This window comes from Bombyx mori, chromosome 27, assembly GCF_030269925.1.
Source record: "Bombyx mori chromosome 27, ASM3026992v2".
Taxonomy (NCBI): Eukaryota; Metazoa; Arthropoda; class Insecta; order Lepidoptera; family Bombycidae; genus Bombyx; species Bombyx mori.
Genome location: NC_085133.1, coordinates 6642093 through 6661134, shown reverse-complemented (window position 1 = coordinate 6661134; position 19042 = coordinate 6642093). Strand labels below are relative to the sequence as shown.

Sequence of the window (19042 nt, the reverse complement as noted above, 5' to 3'; positions counted from 1 at the left end):
TAAATATATCAAGATTATTCGATTAATTAATTTAAAATTTTAATTTAAATATATCAAGATTATTCGATTAATTAATTTAAAAATATTGTTCGTTATTTATTTTTTACTTCGATGGATGGACGTGTTCACGGTCTGTCAACTGGAACCCATAGATATCAACAACGTAAATGGACCACCAACAGTTGAGACATGAGTTCTAAGCGACAGTTTTACAAGGCAACAGCTGCCCCTTCAAACCGAAACGCGTTATTGCTTCATTTTTTTTTTTTTTTTTTTTTTTTTTTATGATTGAAAGTTTACTGGTGGCCCGAAGGCCTTTCCAGTTTCACCAGGACAGGTGGGCGAGCAAAGGCTCAGCCAAGAGGGGTGGGATTTGCTAACAACTGCCCGAGCGCCTCCGAAGGAGACCTAACAACTCAAGAGCAATTGTTTCGCGAATGAATCTACTACCGGATCGGAATCGCGACCCGCTGAGAAGATCCGGCGAGAAACTCAGCGGGCTGATGCATGGGTTAGGTTGCACGTCGACCTCTTTGTCGAGTTCGACGAGTACGGTTACCGGGGTCCCTAAGCCTGCCCCTAGTATTAGAGCTGAACGCATCTAATGCAAAGGTTATTGGATCTGATGGATCCGTAAGGACGTGTCTAGGGCGTCGACGGTGACTGGCTCCTGCATGATCAGGATTCGGGGAGTAGTCAGCGGCGGCAACGATAAGGCGATTATCATGACGCATAGCCTTATCGAAGTATCGTTCCGACGCTGACTTCATGTATTTCCGAATTGATTCGAGGCCCAGGTCGTCGTGTAGGTCAACGTTCCTCACGAACCACGGAGCCCCGACAGCTAACCTGCAAAAGCGGGATTGTAGGGATTGGAGGGTGTCTATGTGTGTGCGGGCCGCGTGAGCGAACACCACACTCGCGTAAGTCATGACGGGCCTTATGCAAGTTTTGTAAAGTGTCACCTTGTTCCGAAGGGACATTTTACTCCGCTTACAGATCATGGGGTAGAGTCTACCGAGAATAAACGCGGCACGGTCACGGACTGATTTTATATGCGGGCGGAATGTCATCGATGCATCCAGGGTAACGCCCAGGTACTTGACCTTCCTGGCCCAGGGTATGGGTTGTCTAAAGAGAGTAATCGGGGGTGTGAGATTCCTCCTCCTAATCCGGGAGGAAATCCGTGTGGAGCTTCCCCTCTGAAATAGCACCGCAGTACTTTTCGCTGGGTTGATGTCTATGCGCCATTTTCGGAACCACTGTCCTAGGGCTAGGGCTGCGCTCTGAAGCTTCTTCGCGATTAGGGACTTATTTCTACTAGAATAGTAAACAGTCGTGTCGTCGGCGAATAAAGCTAAATGGGTCGGCGGCGACCGGGGAATATCGTTGACGAATAAGCTAAATAGGAGGGGTGAGAGGACAGAGCCTTGCGGGACTCCAGCTGTGAGAGGTCGTGGGGAGGAGCGGGTTCCCTCGACTCGATATCGAAAAGAGCGGTTCGACAAGAAGTCCCGTATGATGAGCACGAGACTATCCGGCACGCCCATGTTGAATAGTTTGAAAATCAAACCATTGTGCCAGACTTTGTCGAACGCTTTTGCGACGTCGAAGAAGAGAGCTCCCGTGTATAACGGTTTTGGTCGATTAAGCCCCACAAGAATGTGCTCCGTGAGGCGGTGCACCTGTTGAACGCATGAGTGATTTGTACGGAATCCGAATTGTTCATCGATAAGAATGCCCTTGGATGAGACGAAGTCTCTGAGGCGTTTGTAGAGCAGACGCTCATACAGTTTGCCTAGAGACATGAGGAGGCTAATCGGGCGGTAGCTCGTCGGATGATTTTTTGGTTTACCGGATTTATGTATGCCGATAACGTCCGCTTCTTTCCACACCGCGGGAAAGATACAGTTCGCCATAGCGGCATTGAAAATAGATGCCAACATCACGATGAGTTGGACGGGTAGAAGTTTAATAACGCGGTTAGATATACAGTCGGAACCGGGAGCCTTGCGAGGACGTAGGTCTTTGATCAAGTCTTTAACTTCTATCGGGGTGACGGGTGGTAACGCATCCGATGGTGGCAAGGAGGCTCTGCGTTCTACCTCACTGTCTACTAATTCTACATGAACAGGGTCCACGGATTGAGTGCTGGGCGTGCACTGGGTTTGCAATGTATCGGCCAGCAGCTCTGCTTTTTCGTCATCATCGAACGCCGCGAGTCGGCCTGAGGGGCCTACGAGGGGGGGCATAGTTACTACCGTATCCGATTTGAGAGTACGAGCTAAGCGGTAGTAAGACCTTTGGGAGGGCGCGAGTCCTTCTAAGAAATCAGACCATCTGGCATCTCGGACTTCGGCGATGCGAGACTTTACGTCGCGTTGTAGGGCACGCATTCGAATACGATTTTCCGCGGTAGGATACCTGTCGTAGGCGCGTATCGAGGCGTTCTTAGCTCTAAGGAGTTCCCTAATATCGTCGGACAATTTGAAGCGGTGAAGGAAGTCCTCCGCTACAACTTGTTTCGATGACCTATCTAATGTCGAGGTGATGTGTGACGTTAAGATGTCTATGGCTTCAGCGGTATCCTGAGGAGACGGGATAGAGTCCGGGTTAAACGGGAGCGATGGTGGATCAGATTCAGCCAGGCTGATGCCCAGCGTGTGCCAATCCACCACAGTCCTCGTGACGGGAACGGAATCGGGAGCGCGACCGAGCTTCATAACGACGGGACGGTGGTCTGAATCTAACTCTGAAACTACTTCGATCGAGTGTAAGCGCAGAGTTACGTTTTTTAATAACGCTATGTCGAGTATATCCGGGCGATGCGCGATATTTAGCGGATAGTGAGTCGGGGTTAGCGGAGCGACGATATCGAAGGCGAGATCATCGACTAACGCGTCAAGCCGCCTGCCATTCGGGGTTGTGGTGTGTGAGTTCCACCTGATGTGTTTACAATTTAGGTCGCCCGCCAGAATGACAGAGCTCCCCATACCGAGCAGCGCCTCGATATCACTGCTTAGAACGATCTTATCCGGTGGAAGATAAACGGACGCGATAACGATCGGCGCGTGTCCCGTCAGTGAGATTCGGCACACTGATGCTTCGATATTAGCGAGCGCGGGAGGATCGAGCGGGACGCAATGCAGGGCTCTTCTATAGTAAATGACGGTACCACCACCACGGGCAGAGAGCCTGTCGTTCCTGACCATGTTATAGTTCGCGATTTTAGGGTCACGGCGCGCGGGCTTAAGTAGGGTCTCCTGCACTAAAAAGATATCAATTTGGTGGTCACGCAAAAAGTCAGAAACCTGATCACGTTGATTTGCGAGACCGTAAGCGTTAAAAAATCCTATCGTTACGGATAGGGGCTTTATTCTACTTATATACGCCATTGATTACCGGCGGAGTGAGGGGAGGACGTACGTATTTAATGACGCGTATACGTCGGCGTATTCCTGCACAACGGCGATAAAGTGTTGTGCAGTGGAGGCAGCGCGAATGGCGTCGCCCAAAGCGTTAACGCGCTCAAAGTTGATCGACTGAAAGAAGTCGATCGCTAAAGCGAGATTTTCGGACGCGGTCGGAGGGCAAGTCGCGGGAGAGGGACGAGTCGCGGGGGCGGGACGAATCGCGGAGGAGGGAGTTGTAGCCGTGTTCGTGTACGGCAGCGGTTTTGCCCAGGCCGAGACACTGGGCACCGCCGCCGGAACGAACGCTGGCTTAGCCTGCGACGCAGAGGGTGCCGAGGCTTTGATGTCTGGGCCGGAAGCTCGGAGGCGGTTTTGGCGGGCGACGCGGCGATTTATTTTAGGGGCTCGGGGGCAACCACGGTAATTCGCGGGGTGACCCTGTGTTCGACACAGGACGCAGCTAGGCGGTTCCGTCGCGGTTTTTTGGTCGCGAGCGCAGAGGGCCGTGGCGTGATCGCCCAAACACTTAACACATCGGGGGCGCGCGTGACAGTTACGGGAAGAGTGCCCGTACAATTGACAGTTATGGCACTGGCTAGGAGTGCCTTTTTTATGGGGGGCTTCGACAGCGATACCAGAGAGCCTACAGACGGTCTGTGTGTTAAAGATTTTCTTACCCTCGGGGGTAGGCTGGAGAGCGACTAGAACCATATTATATGGCTCCCTACCGCGACCGGTGTGCATACGGTGCACAGAATTCACTGGTAGGCCTTGTTCTAACAGGTCGGCTTTTACGAGCTCTACATCTAACTCTTTAGGGATTCCGCGTATTACAACGCGGAGTTCGCGCTCCTCCTGGAGCGTATACGTATGGAAACTTATACGCTCCTTACGGAGGTAAGAAGAGAGGGCCCTATGGTCGTCGGGTGTTTGAACCTTAATTTGAATGCCGTTCGCGAGGTTACGGGCATTCGTGAAATTTATATTTTTGGCCTTAAGGGCCAGGCAAACTCGATCCCAAGCTGCCTTCTCCTGAAGGATAACCGGGGGAGGGGTCTGGGTTTTATTTTGTGCCACCGGACGCGGCGACGGAGTGGCACGGGCTGGGGGCGCAACGGGAGTCTGAGGGCGGGGGCGCGACGCGTTCACGGCTTTGCTAATTTTAGCGGCCGCGGGAGCTCGAGACTCCGCGGCACGCTTCTTACCCTTCTGTACCAGGGTGAATCCATCCGTCGATGAGGCGGGGGCGAGGTCGACCTCCATGTCCGAGTCAGAGTCGGAGCACGAGGAGGCGGGTGCAGGCGACCTACGAGCAAGTGTAGGTGTTTTAGAGGGCGCGACGGAGGCCGCGGATGATCGCTCAGCTGAAACGATAGTCACGGGGGACGACGCAGCAGCTTTTCTCGCCAGTATAGGCGACACGGGAGCGGCAGGCACGACAGAGGCTGCGGTGCTCAATGCAGAAGCTCTGCACGCAGGTACAGGCGACGCAGGAGCAGCGAGCGCGGCGGAGTCCTCGAGAGGGCTCGCAGTGTGATTGGCCTTGAAGGCCAGAAACTCTGAGGCGAGCTGTGGGTGGCGAAGTCGGAGGAATTCCGCGAATACAGCGTCCATTATCGCTGAGTACCCAGGTGGGGCGGCCCCGGGTCTTGAAAACACTCGCCTTGCGGCGAGGCCCCAACTACTCGGACCTGAGCGGTTCTATTGAACACAGGTGGCAATGCGGCGCGATTACTACAGGACAAAGAAAAAGCACAACAAAACAGAAATTACGAAAAGAAACAAAACAAATAAATACTTGCAGGAAACCACTTTGTCGGCAGATGTACCACAAACACAGAAACAACAAAAGGAAACAAAACAAATAAAAACTTCCAGAAAGAGCACTTAGTCGGCAGATGTACCACGAACACAGGCCGCGCGAACAATGGCCGGGCTAACAAAAGCCGGGCGAACAAAGACCGGGCGATCGAGTGGACGATGAGCACGTCCGCACGTGACGGGTGCCTCTATCGGAATGTTATTGCTTCAAGAAGTTGGCAGTACGATATATATCTGTGCAAGCTCATAAGACACCCTAGCACCAGCAAATCGATTCGTTCGCCGACAAATCTTACCAAATTGAACATTATGAGATGTATTTTGCTATAGAACTATTACGATAAAGGTAAGATTTGACTCAGCCCATTGAGTTTCTCGTCGAATGTTTTCAGTGGGTCGCGATTCCGATTCGCTACCTGAGACTAGGTAGGAAGAAACAGAAAAAGATTTCAGTAACAATAATTCTAAGTGAAATTTAATTTACAAAAATCGACGCAGTTTTTGTTTTACGGTTTACTGTTTTCATGTTTACTTCCTGTATAATTTCAATAGAGCAAACCTATTAAATCAAACGTTCCGTATCTACAACCATTGTATTCCCGTCTTTGTTTTTTTTCACAATTAAGGAAAAACAAATGTCATCTAAAATTACACATTACATATTATTATTTTGCTAGTTGCGGTTTGACATCTTAACTACTCGACTGATCATCATGAAATTATTACAAAAAAAGTCACGAAAGATAAAATTCTCAACAAATTATCAGGAAATTATTACAAAAAAAAAATATTCACGAAGCACAATTTTTTTTCTCCTATAATGGCGTAGTATAAAAAAACTACTGAATTCATAAACCAAACGAAATTTAAGAAACTAAATTTTTTAACAAAAATTCAAACTTTCAGTTCACGTACACAAATCGTAGATGATAGCCAAAGTCCTAAATATATTTCTAAATTCCTAAGCCAATAATCACGCGGCATCATGGCAAAGAAGTTCATTAACTTTTCTATTCTTGTGGCCGTTGGGAATTTTTGGCATGCCGAAAATCTGAACAGATGGCGTCTAGTGTTTTAATTTTGTGCTCTTATTAAACAACTACATGTTTATTCGCGTTAATTGATATAGACCTATAGATAAAATAAAGCAAAATTATGGGAAATTGTTGACAATTACAATAATGAGAATAAAAAACCCATGATTAAGCCATACAGTACTTTTATGGCTTAATCACGGCTCGCGAAAACCTAAGAAAATACAAGATTGTTTATAATTCAAATACTTTTGAAAAACAATCGTAACGGTAACCATGTTTTTATCACAATGTGCAACCCATTAATGCAACCAATATCTGTACCAGCTCCCATTTCGGTACATACATGAAAACAAACACGTATATACATGAAAAGGGGTGTTAATACATACATAATATCGATTTTATTAAAGTTAACCATTTTATATTGTCATATAAACATTTTTATATACATATATTTTTGGTACAAGCGGGCGTAACGATTACGGGTAAGCAACTTGTGCTTAGTTTATCAACTATCATGCGTTTGAAATTTAACAGACGGTACCTAAGGGCGAGGACGGTACTTAGGGTCTGTCAAACAATTCGGAACGCTAAACTGCTCCCCAATAGTAAGAGACGGGGCTGCGGTGGCATGCTCACATTGCCACGAATAACAAAAAATATAACTATCCAACGTTTTAGACACCAGCTTAGAACTACTACCAGAAAATATATTTTTTATTGCTCTTGTAGGCAGACTAGCATACGGCCCACCTGATGGTGAGTGGTTATCGTCGCCCATGGACTTCAGCAATGTCAGGAGCAGAGTCGAGCCGCTGCCTACCGCTTAATACTCTCTACAAACCTCGTTTGAAGAAGGACATGTCATAGCGCTCGAGAAACACCGTGGAGGGGAGCTCATTCCATAGCCGGATGGTACGTGGCAAAAAATACCTCTGGAAAGGCACTGTCGATGAACGCAGCGGTTCCAGATAATATGGAAGAGCATTAAAGCATTTAAAAAGTAAACTAAAGTACTTAAGAACATTAAGGTACTTACTTAAATTTAGTTCTGTTGTCCTCTTGGAGCTGTTCATCGCTTCTGAACCAGCTGATCTCTGGCTTGGGCGACGCGAGTAGCTGACATTCGAAAACCAGCTTGTTCCCATCGTCCTCTTGCCGCAGTTGCGGCTTCTGCGTGAAGCTCGGGGCAAAGTCGTCGGTGACCCCCATTGCGCTAACTACAGGTCATTACGCTTGGAATACTGACCTTACCCCTCAGAACCTGACCTGAAAATTATAACGCTCTTAAATCTTTAAATAGATTATACGTTATCACACAATCCAAAGCTTAATCACTTAAAGCATTTTTTACTGCCTAGTTGGGCGGACAAGGAAACTGCCCACCGGGCAGAATTTTTGTGACTTTTTTTTTATTTTTATTGCTTAGATGGATGAACGAGCTCACAGCCTACCTGGGGTTAAGTGGTTACCGGAACCCATAGACATCAACAACATAAATGCTGCTTGAAACATGAGTTCTAAGTCTTAGTTTTATAGTACAACGGCTACCACAGACGCATTAATGCTTCGCCGCAGATACAGACAGCGGCAGATATTGATATAGACAGTACCTACTCGTGCGGGCTTACAAGACCTACCAAAGTAAAAAGTCATTAGTTTTATAATGAAATAATTCACTTTCAAAAAAAATGTATCATTAATCGACGCGCCAACTGCCTAATAAATAGATTTTAAAGTCATAGTGAAATCTCACATGTGTATCATGTTTATATTATGAGCTACGCAAATAAAATCAAAAGACAGTCTGTGTGTAAAGAATCTCAAGGTATTAAATTAAAATTAGCATTATTATGAGCTACGCAAATAAAATCAAAAGACAGTCTGTGTGTAAAGAATCTCAAGGTATTAAATTAAAATTAGCAAAATTTACAAATTTAATTAAACTTTAGCCCAGAAAAACTATAAAATATATAATTCGAAAATTTAAAATGAGTTAGATAAGCGGGAGATTAAATCCTAAAAGTTGTTTTAATTAATTGGAAACAAAAATTGTTTTAATTGCAATATATTGTGATTCTTGTATTTTAATTGTTATAATAATATAATAATGCTGAAAATAATTAATTATCCACGTAATGTACAAAATGTAGGAAATTTTAATATTAATTAGCACAGTAGAACAATTTATTATGATTTCATATTCAATTGTTTTATTTTTTAATTCACAGATCATTTCAATTATAACAATTGCGAAATTAAATCGAAATAATCTTTGTTGAATTCGCTATTCATAAAATGACATTTGAAAAAAAAAAACCTTATATTACTTAACTTATTTTACTACTTAAAGTACTAATTTGACTATTAAAATTAAAAGTTTCTTAGTGATTGTTCATTTAATTCTTCATGTCATACATTGTGTAATAGTATACACTATATTAATTTTAATAGTAACAAGTAAATAATAGTGTTTGTCTCTATTTTTAAATTAAAATTTTGATTACGGTACCGCGGGCTCCAGTGTCGATTCCTTGTTAAAGACATTTGTCATTCGGAATCTAGAAATATCTAGAATGAATTTGGAATAGTTAAAAAAAAAATTCAACCATTATCATCACAGAATGTAGCAATTTTTGTATACGTGCAAAAATGCGTACTGCGTTGGGAAAGAAACAGTTGCTGTCCTAAGGTTTAATCGGAGATTATTTTAAGGTGAGCTATTGTACACAAAACTTTGTGTTTTACTAGTTAGTACCTATTATTTCAACAGGATTCGTGAATTTGTTTGAAGTAGCTCCGACGACTTTGTCTCAACTATAGAGAGCTCGCATAGGGCACCGCTTTGCCTTATCCGACGGCGACGAGCCAACGCAAAGCCAGCGTCGCCCGAAGCTTATCTTGTCGGATACCCCGGACTCACTCTCGGTGCTTTTAGGACCCTCAAGCTCCGATCACCCTTAGACACAGCCCACTGAGTTTCCCCTGGATCTTCTCAGTGGTTCACGATTCTGAACCAGTGGTAGATTCTGCAAAGTACTGCTCTTGGTAGGGCTAGTGTTAGCAAATTCTCTCATGTTGAGCCCGTGAGCTCACCTACCCGTTCTGGCGTAGCTGAAATAGGCTACCAGCGAATAGGTAGGGGGAAAAGGCACCGCTTTGTCGGTTTTGCCAGAAAAACAAGTATTCAAGTCTCGTTTAAAAAGCCGAATAGACATTTTCCATTTGAAGAATTTTAGCTCATATGACTTAGGTAATACCGTGCTCCACGCTTTAGCTTTTCTGAGCTATATAAGTTAGAATATTTACAAAGAAACTTGTTCTTGGTTCGTTTGTCCTCTATGCAATTCTTCACTATTTATTTTAGATTGAGTTCGAGCCTTTGACTTACATACAGGAAATGTTTCTGTCAGAGTATCATCGACGTCTACATGTGGAGTGTGAGTAGTTTTAACTAATTGATATTTTTAATACACTTAGCGCGATGGAGTGCAGGAATATTTGATAGAAAACAGAAAAAATATATCGAAAATTTATATCAGTTAAAGAAGGCTTATTTAAATGCAAACGCCTCCCATTTTCTTTCTTAATGTCGAGAAATGCGTTATTCAAATGCGTGACTTAATCATTAAAACTGTTAAGCGTTCGAAATGTTGGTAATTATAAAAATAAATTATCGGTAATCGCAAAAGTAGGTAGTATTAATTACATTTACGACTGACGAAAACCTTAGCAACAATTTCGGAACGTATTCTAAAATTTATTATATTAACATTTACAATATTTTATATTTGTAAAAAAGCTTTTTTTACGCATAAAATCATGTTTCAAAATTTTTTTGTATTATTATTAAAATAAAAAATTAAACAGCTTTTTTTTCATTTTTTTACTTATGATCTTTTCAGCACTGTAAGTTGATTTCATTAAAGAGCGTGCGTGACTCGCATCGTTCATCTGAAGCCGTCCATCTAGTATCCTTGGGCTTAGCATTAGAATCTTGGCTAGACGTTTCAGATGCTTCAAGTGAGTCACGCTCAGCGCGGTCAGAACCATCTGCGCCCGCAAGGTGAAGTGTAAGAAAGTAGGTGCCCGGTGTTAAAATTTTCACGACTCTGAACGAAACGTCTCGTTTCTATTTTAATACCGCGTACGAAGGCCCCTCCGGTTTCATCTCAACGAAAGTATCTTCACACAAAATGACATATCTAGTTATTTAGCTCCGTTTTTTTTTTCACTATTTTTATGTCTTAATATTTCGCAAGTTTTACTTTCTCTAACTAAAAAAAAACGGAATTAGTTTATAAATAAATAAGTAAATGTTAAAAATTTTTTTTTAAAAATAATCGTTAGATTTGAATTTATTAGAATTTTTTACGAAAATTAAAGTATTTTTATTTTTTATTGCTTAGATGGGTGGATGAGCTCACAGTCCACCTGGTATGAAGTGGTTACTGGAGCCCATAGACATCTACGACGTAAATGCGCCACCCACCTTGAGATATAAGTTCTAAGGTCTCAAGTATAGTTACAACGGCTGCTCCACCCTTCAAACCGAAAGGCATTACTGCTTCACGGCCGAAATAGGCATATTAAAGAATATTGTATTAATCGTAACAAAACGCTTTACGTACCAGTTGAGAGGGTAAATAAATCCAATAATATATATATATATATATATTTAGGTGCACAACAGTCAAATCACAAGCACTAAATGGTCTTCGATAGGCACGTTAAGTTTACGTTCGAGAACTTGACGAAGGTTATAGTATAGAATCGTGACAGAGATCGGTTGGGTTGTCGCCGGCGGCGGAACGCGTCGGGTCGTTTTCGAAATCGTAACTAAACTATGGAAATTTGGCGCTGGGCCGAGGCGGGCGGAGCGGAATTCGCGTGGGCCGCTGCAGCCACCGGTTGGATAACGGACTCGTCACGACGTGACGTCCTGGTGCAGAGGTGTTTTCCGCCCAAGATAGAAGCTGATCTAATAGACCTTTGATTTTATTTGGATGCAACTGTTGGGATAGGGCTCGCTGTATACGCCGATAAATATTTAATGCATCATCATTATATTTGAACGATTTACTATTGATCGAAATTTGAATTGAAATTTGAATTGGCGCAGAACTGGTTTTTGTGGCGAGGCTTGGGAGAGGCTTATGTCCAGCAGTGAACGTCTGTGGGCTGATAGAATAGAATAGAAAATGTTAAATAGTGATTATCAAGCTTGAAACTCTATTTTCATGCGTTTATCAATATAGTATTTTAACTTTAATCGATAGAATAGATACAAAACTCGTAAAATAAGGTTTTATCAATGAATTTTAAACACTACAAAAAATATTTCAAGAAAATTCTTCAGAGATAGGTTTTAAAGCTCTGAACTTTATGGTAGTAAGCCTATTTGTGTCTGAATGTGGTGCAGAGATTCACATAGCCATGAGCTCATCCACCCATCCATACAATAAAACTTTAACGTATATATATATTATCATTTGTCAAATCAACAGAATCATCAAAACTATCAATCTGATTTACCAGGCATATGATTTGTTGAAAATCAACATAATAAACAATATAGAATCGGCTATTCGTGAGACATTGAAATTAATATAACGGCATTCACACTTCGGTACTCTGAAATACAAGTGGCTCCGGTTTTATTATAGTCCGTAAATCAGATAGCGTCGTAAATTTTTGTTCAGCATCCGTTCATTCGTTGGCAACAGCGCTGGAGAAGTCAGGTGACTTTTCATTTAACAGGTGAATATAATGTGACGGAGACTTGATTAATTGCTATCGTTTTTGAAGCTGGCTCTTGCTAGCTGACACTAAAATCAACTTGTGATACAACCGAAATATGTTTTAGTCGTTGATTGAATAAGGCCAGTGTATTGTAAGCTTTGTTGAGAAGAACATAAAAAACAAAGTTGAAGAGAAGGCATTTTGTTTTTTGACAACAAAGATTTCTTTTTTGATTTCTTTCAAGGTTCTTCTGATAATTTCTATTAATTCTCCGTTAAAATCGTTTAAGATTATATTAGTGAGAATGCACTTAAAGAATTGCGCGAGAGCAGAGAAGCTGGAAGTGCGCGTTTGGGATGGTATGGACATGTGATGAGACGAAATGAAAATGAGGTTGGTAAGAAAACGTTAACTATGAATGTGGAAGGATACAGAGGAAGAGGTAGATCTAAGAAGAAATGGATGGATTGCGTGAAAGACGATATGGGTAAGAGGGGAGTGAGCGAAGAAAAGGTATATGATAGAAGAGTATGGAAGGAGAAAACATGTTGCGCCGACCCCAGGTAACTGGGAGAAGGGCAGGATAATGATGAATGCACCTAAAGAATTGAAGACACGTAAAGATCATTTTTGAATGTCAAATTGATCAATTTGGATTGGATCAAATTGAAAATTTCAAGGTCGAATTTAGAAAGTGAGCTTAGAATTTTCTGGGATTAGGGCGTTTAATGATCCCACAAAGGTATGTACCACCACCACCCTGCCCATTTCTGCCGTGAAACAGTCATGCTTTTCAGCTTAAAGGGTGGGGCAGCCATTATACTACAAAAACTGAAATTTAGAATTCATGTCTCAAAACTGGTGGCGGCAATTACGTTGTTACTATCAAAGGGCTCTAGTAGTCACTTAACTCCAGATAGGCCGTTATTACGTCCATAAAAAAAAAAAAATTGTAATATTTTTAAATTTTCTTAAAAAGTATCCAACCGGTGTGATTGTAATGCATCGATTAAAACGTAAATGTACCTTTTGATTTCACTGAAGCTAACAAAACTTACATCGAATTGTGTATAATTAGATGATTTCGTGGTAATGAATGGCTTCAGACAGGAAATCTATTTCAAACATCGGCTCTGCCCACTATCCGTATTACTGTTTGTAACGAAAATTTTATAGAGCATGTGATTTAGTCACATGACACAGTCGAATGATATTGAAGTGTTATAAAATTTGCTTGGAGATTTCGTTTTACACGTAAAATTTGCTATAACATTCCACTTTGTACTTAGTGGCCTGGCTGGCCCTGGCTTCAGTGATGTCCATGAATATAAAACAGAAATTACAGAAGGAAAAGTTTTTAAATACATTAAAACTCGAGGATCGCAATTTTATACAAGTATTTTTTTTATTGCTTAGATGGGTGGACGAGCTCACAGCCCACCTGGTGTTAAGTGGTTACTGGAACCCATAGATATCTACAACGCAAATGCGCCACCCACCTTGAGATATAAGTATTAAGATCTCAGTATAGTTACAACGGCTGCCCCACCCTTCAAACCGAAATGCATTACTGCTTCACGGCAGAAATAGGCAGGGTGGTGGTATCTACCCGCGCGGACACCAGTCTATATACTCCAGTGCATATACTCGTATTGTATCATCTTATTTACTAGTATAAAATTGCGTTTTGTATCATCTACACATTACTTTTATACCGTTATAGGGTGGGCATGATTGCTTTCAAGTGTCATAATGACGATCATGACATAAATGACGAACTAATATTAATAATGACCCCTACAAAACTGATAATGTGGGATCCTAGAAAGGGTACCAGACCCGAATGTTATAAAATAAAATGCTATTGGTGTCATTCAGAAAAGTTATGTTAAATTTTATTTTAATTGGTTCCACAATTCTGCATATTTCTGCCTCCGCAAAGATGCGACACTTCAGTATTATCTCTTGAATGTTGGTAGCTACGTTCATTTTGTCTTTCCAATAGGCTCACCTTGCAGTATCTATTGTTAGTTATTATTTCAATTCTGAATTTAGGTAAGGTGTAGACGACTTAAAATCGGAGTATCAGAGGATACTACTAGAGACTAATGATTAGGAAGTATTCTAATAAATGTACAAGGCAGTCAATTATTTGGTACGATTTTATAGCATTACCAGTTTGAATGCGAGTTTGAGCCACAAAAGCATGTTTCTAGAAGACGTTGAAGGAATGATTATAAAGGAAACTTTACTGATTCTTCGGCCAATCTTCGCCTGATTAGTAAGTATTGTAATAAATGTACAAGGCAGTTAATTATTAGGTACGATAGATAGCATTACGAGTTTAAATGCGAATTTGAGTCACAAAAGCATGTTTCTAGAAGACGTTGAAGGAATGATTATGAAGGAAACTTTACTAATTCTTCGGCCAACATTGGTACCAACTGTTTTGGCAAACTTTTGTTTCGTGCGTCTGCTCAGTTGCATAAGCGATCAATAGCAATGTAAACAACTCGATAGTTTGGCGAAGTGCGCACATTGATGACGGCACGTAACAACCGTGACTCATTCGCAGTCGTGAAACGATATCCATGAAATCAGTTTATTTTTAATGGTAATAGAGCGTGTTTAGAGGAGGTAAGTGTGTAACCATTAAGACAATGGTTTTTCCGAATATCCTTGATCCCGCGGTTCGGAGTCGTGGACCAGTCCCACATACCGCGCGCCCCCTAGGCTCGGAGAACTCGTAGGAGGTACGGTCCCCCCTCAAAAAAATATATATATATAAAAAGAAGTTATAAAAAAAACAATGGCTCTGACCCAGCACGTCGTCTTGGGGATACGAATGGAAGCGATTCAACTATAAAAACAAGTCAGCTCTACAAGCGAGCTCATTCGTCGATGACAAAGAGATGTTCAAAAGTTTATATTCATTTTAAATAACCAAATATGAATGTAGTATTTTATTCGATTTTCGTGAGCCCGTAGACTTAAATGATATATTATTACGGCTTAATTTAGGTTTGATGTCTTTCTTTTGCACCTGCCTAATGGTTGGTAGCCTAAGGGGCTATTCCAGTTTCTCGCGGATGGATAGGTGAGCTCACGGGCTGAAACTGAGAGAATCTTGAAGGTGGGGCAGCCGTTATAACTATACTGAGACCTTAGAACTTATCTCAAGGTGGGTGGCGAGTTTACTGTGCTTACTTAGCTGTGAGCTCGTCCACTCATCTAAGCAATAAACAAATAAAAAAAAAAACTGCTAACAATACTTTGGAAATAACAATAAAAAACGCGAGACGAAACCATAGTTTTAATTAGGTATTAAAACGTATAAATACTGAAACACTTTTGGCCAGAGCTCAGCTTTTTAGCGCCTTAGCAAGACTATTACATAGCACTATTGGTACCTTAGCAAGACATTAATATAACAATAATATTTTTTTTCGCAATTACTTTATTTACAAAATATATTTTTTCAATGTCAACTAACAAAGAGGTTTCCCGAAAACTTACTAAACTGTGTATATCGGTGCAAAATATTTTACTACCGGACTTACTAAGTTAAATTAGTAACTTAATTTTGTAAGTCATGCGTTTATATTTATTATATTAGTTCAGTCGTAATACTCATACAATACAACAAGAATAGAATATTTATTACGTACATTTTACTAACGTTAAATTCGAATGGATTTTAATACATACATAAGTCGTTTGAGAAATAATTCAAAAGTCTACGACATTTTTTTTCATATGGCATCCGGCATATGTTATGACATTTTTAGCTAACCAACAAAATACAGTGGGACAAACAAAACATTGATTGGAAATTATCTTTTCTTGCAATTAGTCAGACATTTATAATTAGTTAAAGAGGTATTCACGTGGGTGGCCAATGTCATATACTTATTTCTTTTGTTGTAAGTGACATGATGGTATGAATGACTAATTATTGAAGTTACGAAAATAGTGTTATTAATTAATAAATTACCAGAAGTCACGTTGTAAATGAGAAATATTTTTATCAAAATATATTAAATTATTTAAAGTCAGGATATGTAAAGCTATTTATTCAACAGTTACACAATAGATGGTCCTAGGCTGTGATCTTCACTGGAGTATGGTCATGCTGCCAAAAACATATTTAAGATCAGTACAATAACGCCCGAACTCAACTACCAAAATAACTTTTGTGAAGATACATACTTCAATCGAGTTATAATTGCTAGAATGTCAGTTGATCGAATTAAATTGAAATAAGATAAACTGAAAATGGAGGTAAAATCCTGTTCTAATAACATTATGGACAACAAGAATTGTGCAGAGGAAATAAGAAACATACGTAGAAGTTTTTCTTTGTTTCTCAAACATAGATTTTACTGGTTACTTTTACTAGTGGTAGGACCTCTTGTCAGTCCGCACCGGTAGGTACCACCGCCCTGCCTATTTCTACCGTGAATCAGTAATGCGTTTCGGTTTGAAGGGTGGGGCAGCCGTTGTAACTATACTGAGATCTTAGAACTTATATCTCAAGGTGCGTGGCGCATTTACGTTGTGTATGTACCAGGTGGGCTGTGAGCTCGTAAACCCGTCTAAGCAATAAAAAAAAAAGTAAGTGAGTTTGGGCTTATAAGCTTTTATTTTCAGAGCGTTAGGTAAGCATATCTTCTGGCCTTTAAAACAACAGTTATAAATGAACATTTCATAAAGCGAACGATTATTCATAGAATCCAAATGAAATTCGTTTGGCGCTTGACACGAGATTAATTTTCAGCGCTATTTCAGAAAACATCCGTCTCAGGAGTTCCGACTTTATTCCTTCGACGTACATCCGTATTTAGCTTGAAAATTCACCCACGCGAATGCATCGCAACAGTGGGCGAAGCATTGTTTCATGGTTATTTTGGATCTGTGCGTTATCTGCAATGCTATAAATAACAAGATTTATGTGTAGGATATTTTTACACTGCGTACAATGCGTTGTTTGTTTATAATTAGCAACGGTCGTTCATTACAATATTTATGATGCACGCACATTAGCGTTTAGCGTGGTATGGACATGTGATGCGTAGAGAGAAGATGCATGTGACTAGGAGATGTATGGAAATGGTAGTGCAAAGTAGAGGGAGAAGAGATCGACCGAAGAAGACATGGATGGAATAACGATATGAGAGAGATAGGAGTGAGTGTTGAAATAACGGCTGATAGAAGAGAATGGAAGAGAAAAATTAGCTGTGCTGACCCCATCTAGTGAGATAAGGTGGAGAAAAAGATGAGATTAATGTATCAGCGAAAACAGAAACAGAAATTGGAATAAAACTGCTTCACTTGTTTCTGCGACTGCTAAGAAATCGTCTTACTTCAAACTCGCTTTGAGAGGATTATACACACTGTGTTAATATTGCCTTGGACGTACCCATCACATGCTTTGTATCTAAAAGTGACTATTCACCATCAAGTGAATAGTTTGGACGTTTATTTTTGTAAGCAAAAAATATTGTTTTACTAAATGAAGTTATAAGAATTTCCTAAAAAATGATAAAGTTCAACTTTTTGAATAAGTTTGGCACTTAAAATTAGGTTACCTAATACAGCATGAAATCTGTTTGGAACTTTAACATCATATCAAACTGCCTAGATCATTTGACACATGTTAAAGTTTATTTATTTTTATTTATTGCCCTTTTAGGCAGACGAGCATACGGCCCACCTGATGGTGAGTCGTTACCGTCGCCCATGGACTTCAGCAATGCCAGGGGCAGAGCCAAGCCGCTGCCTACCGCTTAATACTCTCCACAAGCCTCGTTTGAAGAAGGACATGTCATAGCGCTCGGGAAACACAAGTAAAAACTGTTCTGTTAAATGTTACTTTTATAATTTCATACAGGCTTATTAATTGGATTAAAAATGAAAATTTGGTAAATATTCCCGAAATTTCCTATTTATATAAATCATGATCCTTAAAGTCCAGTCCAAAGTGATTTATCGCAATTTATACATATAACTAGCGACTCGCCCTCGCTTCGCTTCGGAAACTGTAATTTATTATTGATTTCTCCATTATTTAATGGATGAAGTTATACATATAAACCTTTCTCTTTAATCACTCTATCTATTAAAGAAAACCGCATCAAAATCCGTTGCGTAGTTTTAAAGATTTAAGCATACATAGGGACAGACAGATATAGGAACAGAGAAAGCGACTTTGTTTTATACTATCTAGTGATTATTCACTTTATAAGTAATAGCTTTAAATAACCAAAACTGTTATGAACTGCTCTGAAAATTTTCCAATTATATCTTGATACCTAGTTTCCGATAAAATTGTTGTCGGGTCGTCTGCTCCAGTTTTCCTTAAACAATCGTTTGCAGCTTCGTAGCTGAGTTTGATTACATTGTTTGAGTTCGCGGTAAAAATAAACTAAACGCTTGCACATGTAAACTGGGCCACTATTAAATGAGTTTTATAATTTTCGGGCACGGCACCGTACTGCCTTTCCACTTTGATATGGAAGAAGGAATGACAATTTACGTTTTGAAATCATGCCTGAATAAATAGAAGTTGTTTTTTGATTTTTTTCATCAAGAAATAGAGACCAAGTTATAGCTCGCAGTAGGATTTTATTTTTAGACACGTAATCGCATGAATCGCATCTAAAATTTAATTGTTTTAGAGCAGTTATGTGATTTTAAGTTCTTTAATTTGCACGTACCGTGAGCTGTCCAGATTTTAGGGTTTCATTTTAATATTTAATTGTTTTAAACGAACCGCACGAATACAAGTAAATTATATTGGAGTTGCCGTGAAAATCATGCGTCTTTCAACATCTCAACTAAATACGTTTTTGCGGTTTTCAACAACAACGCGTGGCGACAACAGAATTGTTAGGGCTTCCAATGAGCAGGTCCGTAAATAAACTGCGGCCGCGAAACAGAGAAACGCAAGCTTTAAAACGAATTAATCAGTTTTAAACATTTCAACATTGTAATTTATATATATCTATATATAAAAATGAATTGCTGTTC

The 19042-nt window shown here is 40.5% G+C and overlaps 1 protein-coding gene across 38 annotated transcripts in view; it reads right to left on the bottom strand.

Annotated features, from left to right (window-relative positions):
• Window positions 1–19042, bottom strand: part of LOC105842996 (twitchin) — a 150228-nt gene that overhangs the window by 116399 nt on the left and 14787 nt on the right. For 35 of the 38 annotated variants that reach the window (XM_062676528.1, XM_062676547.1, XM_062676513.1 and 32 more), the window contains exon 2: window positions 7311–7540. In XM_062676528.1, coding sequence (XP_062532512.1) covers window positions 7311–7483 — 173 coding nt within the window. In that variant the 5' untranslated portion in view covers window positions 7484–7540. Of the gene's footprint in view, window positions 1–7310; window positions 7541–10902; window positions 11120–19042 lie in introns of those variants that run through there. The other 3 variants (XM_062676511.1, XM_062676529.1, XM_062676533.1) reach the window with 2 other exon arrangements.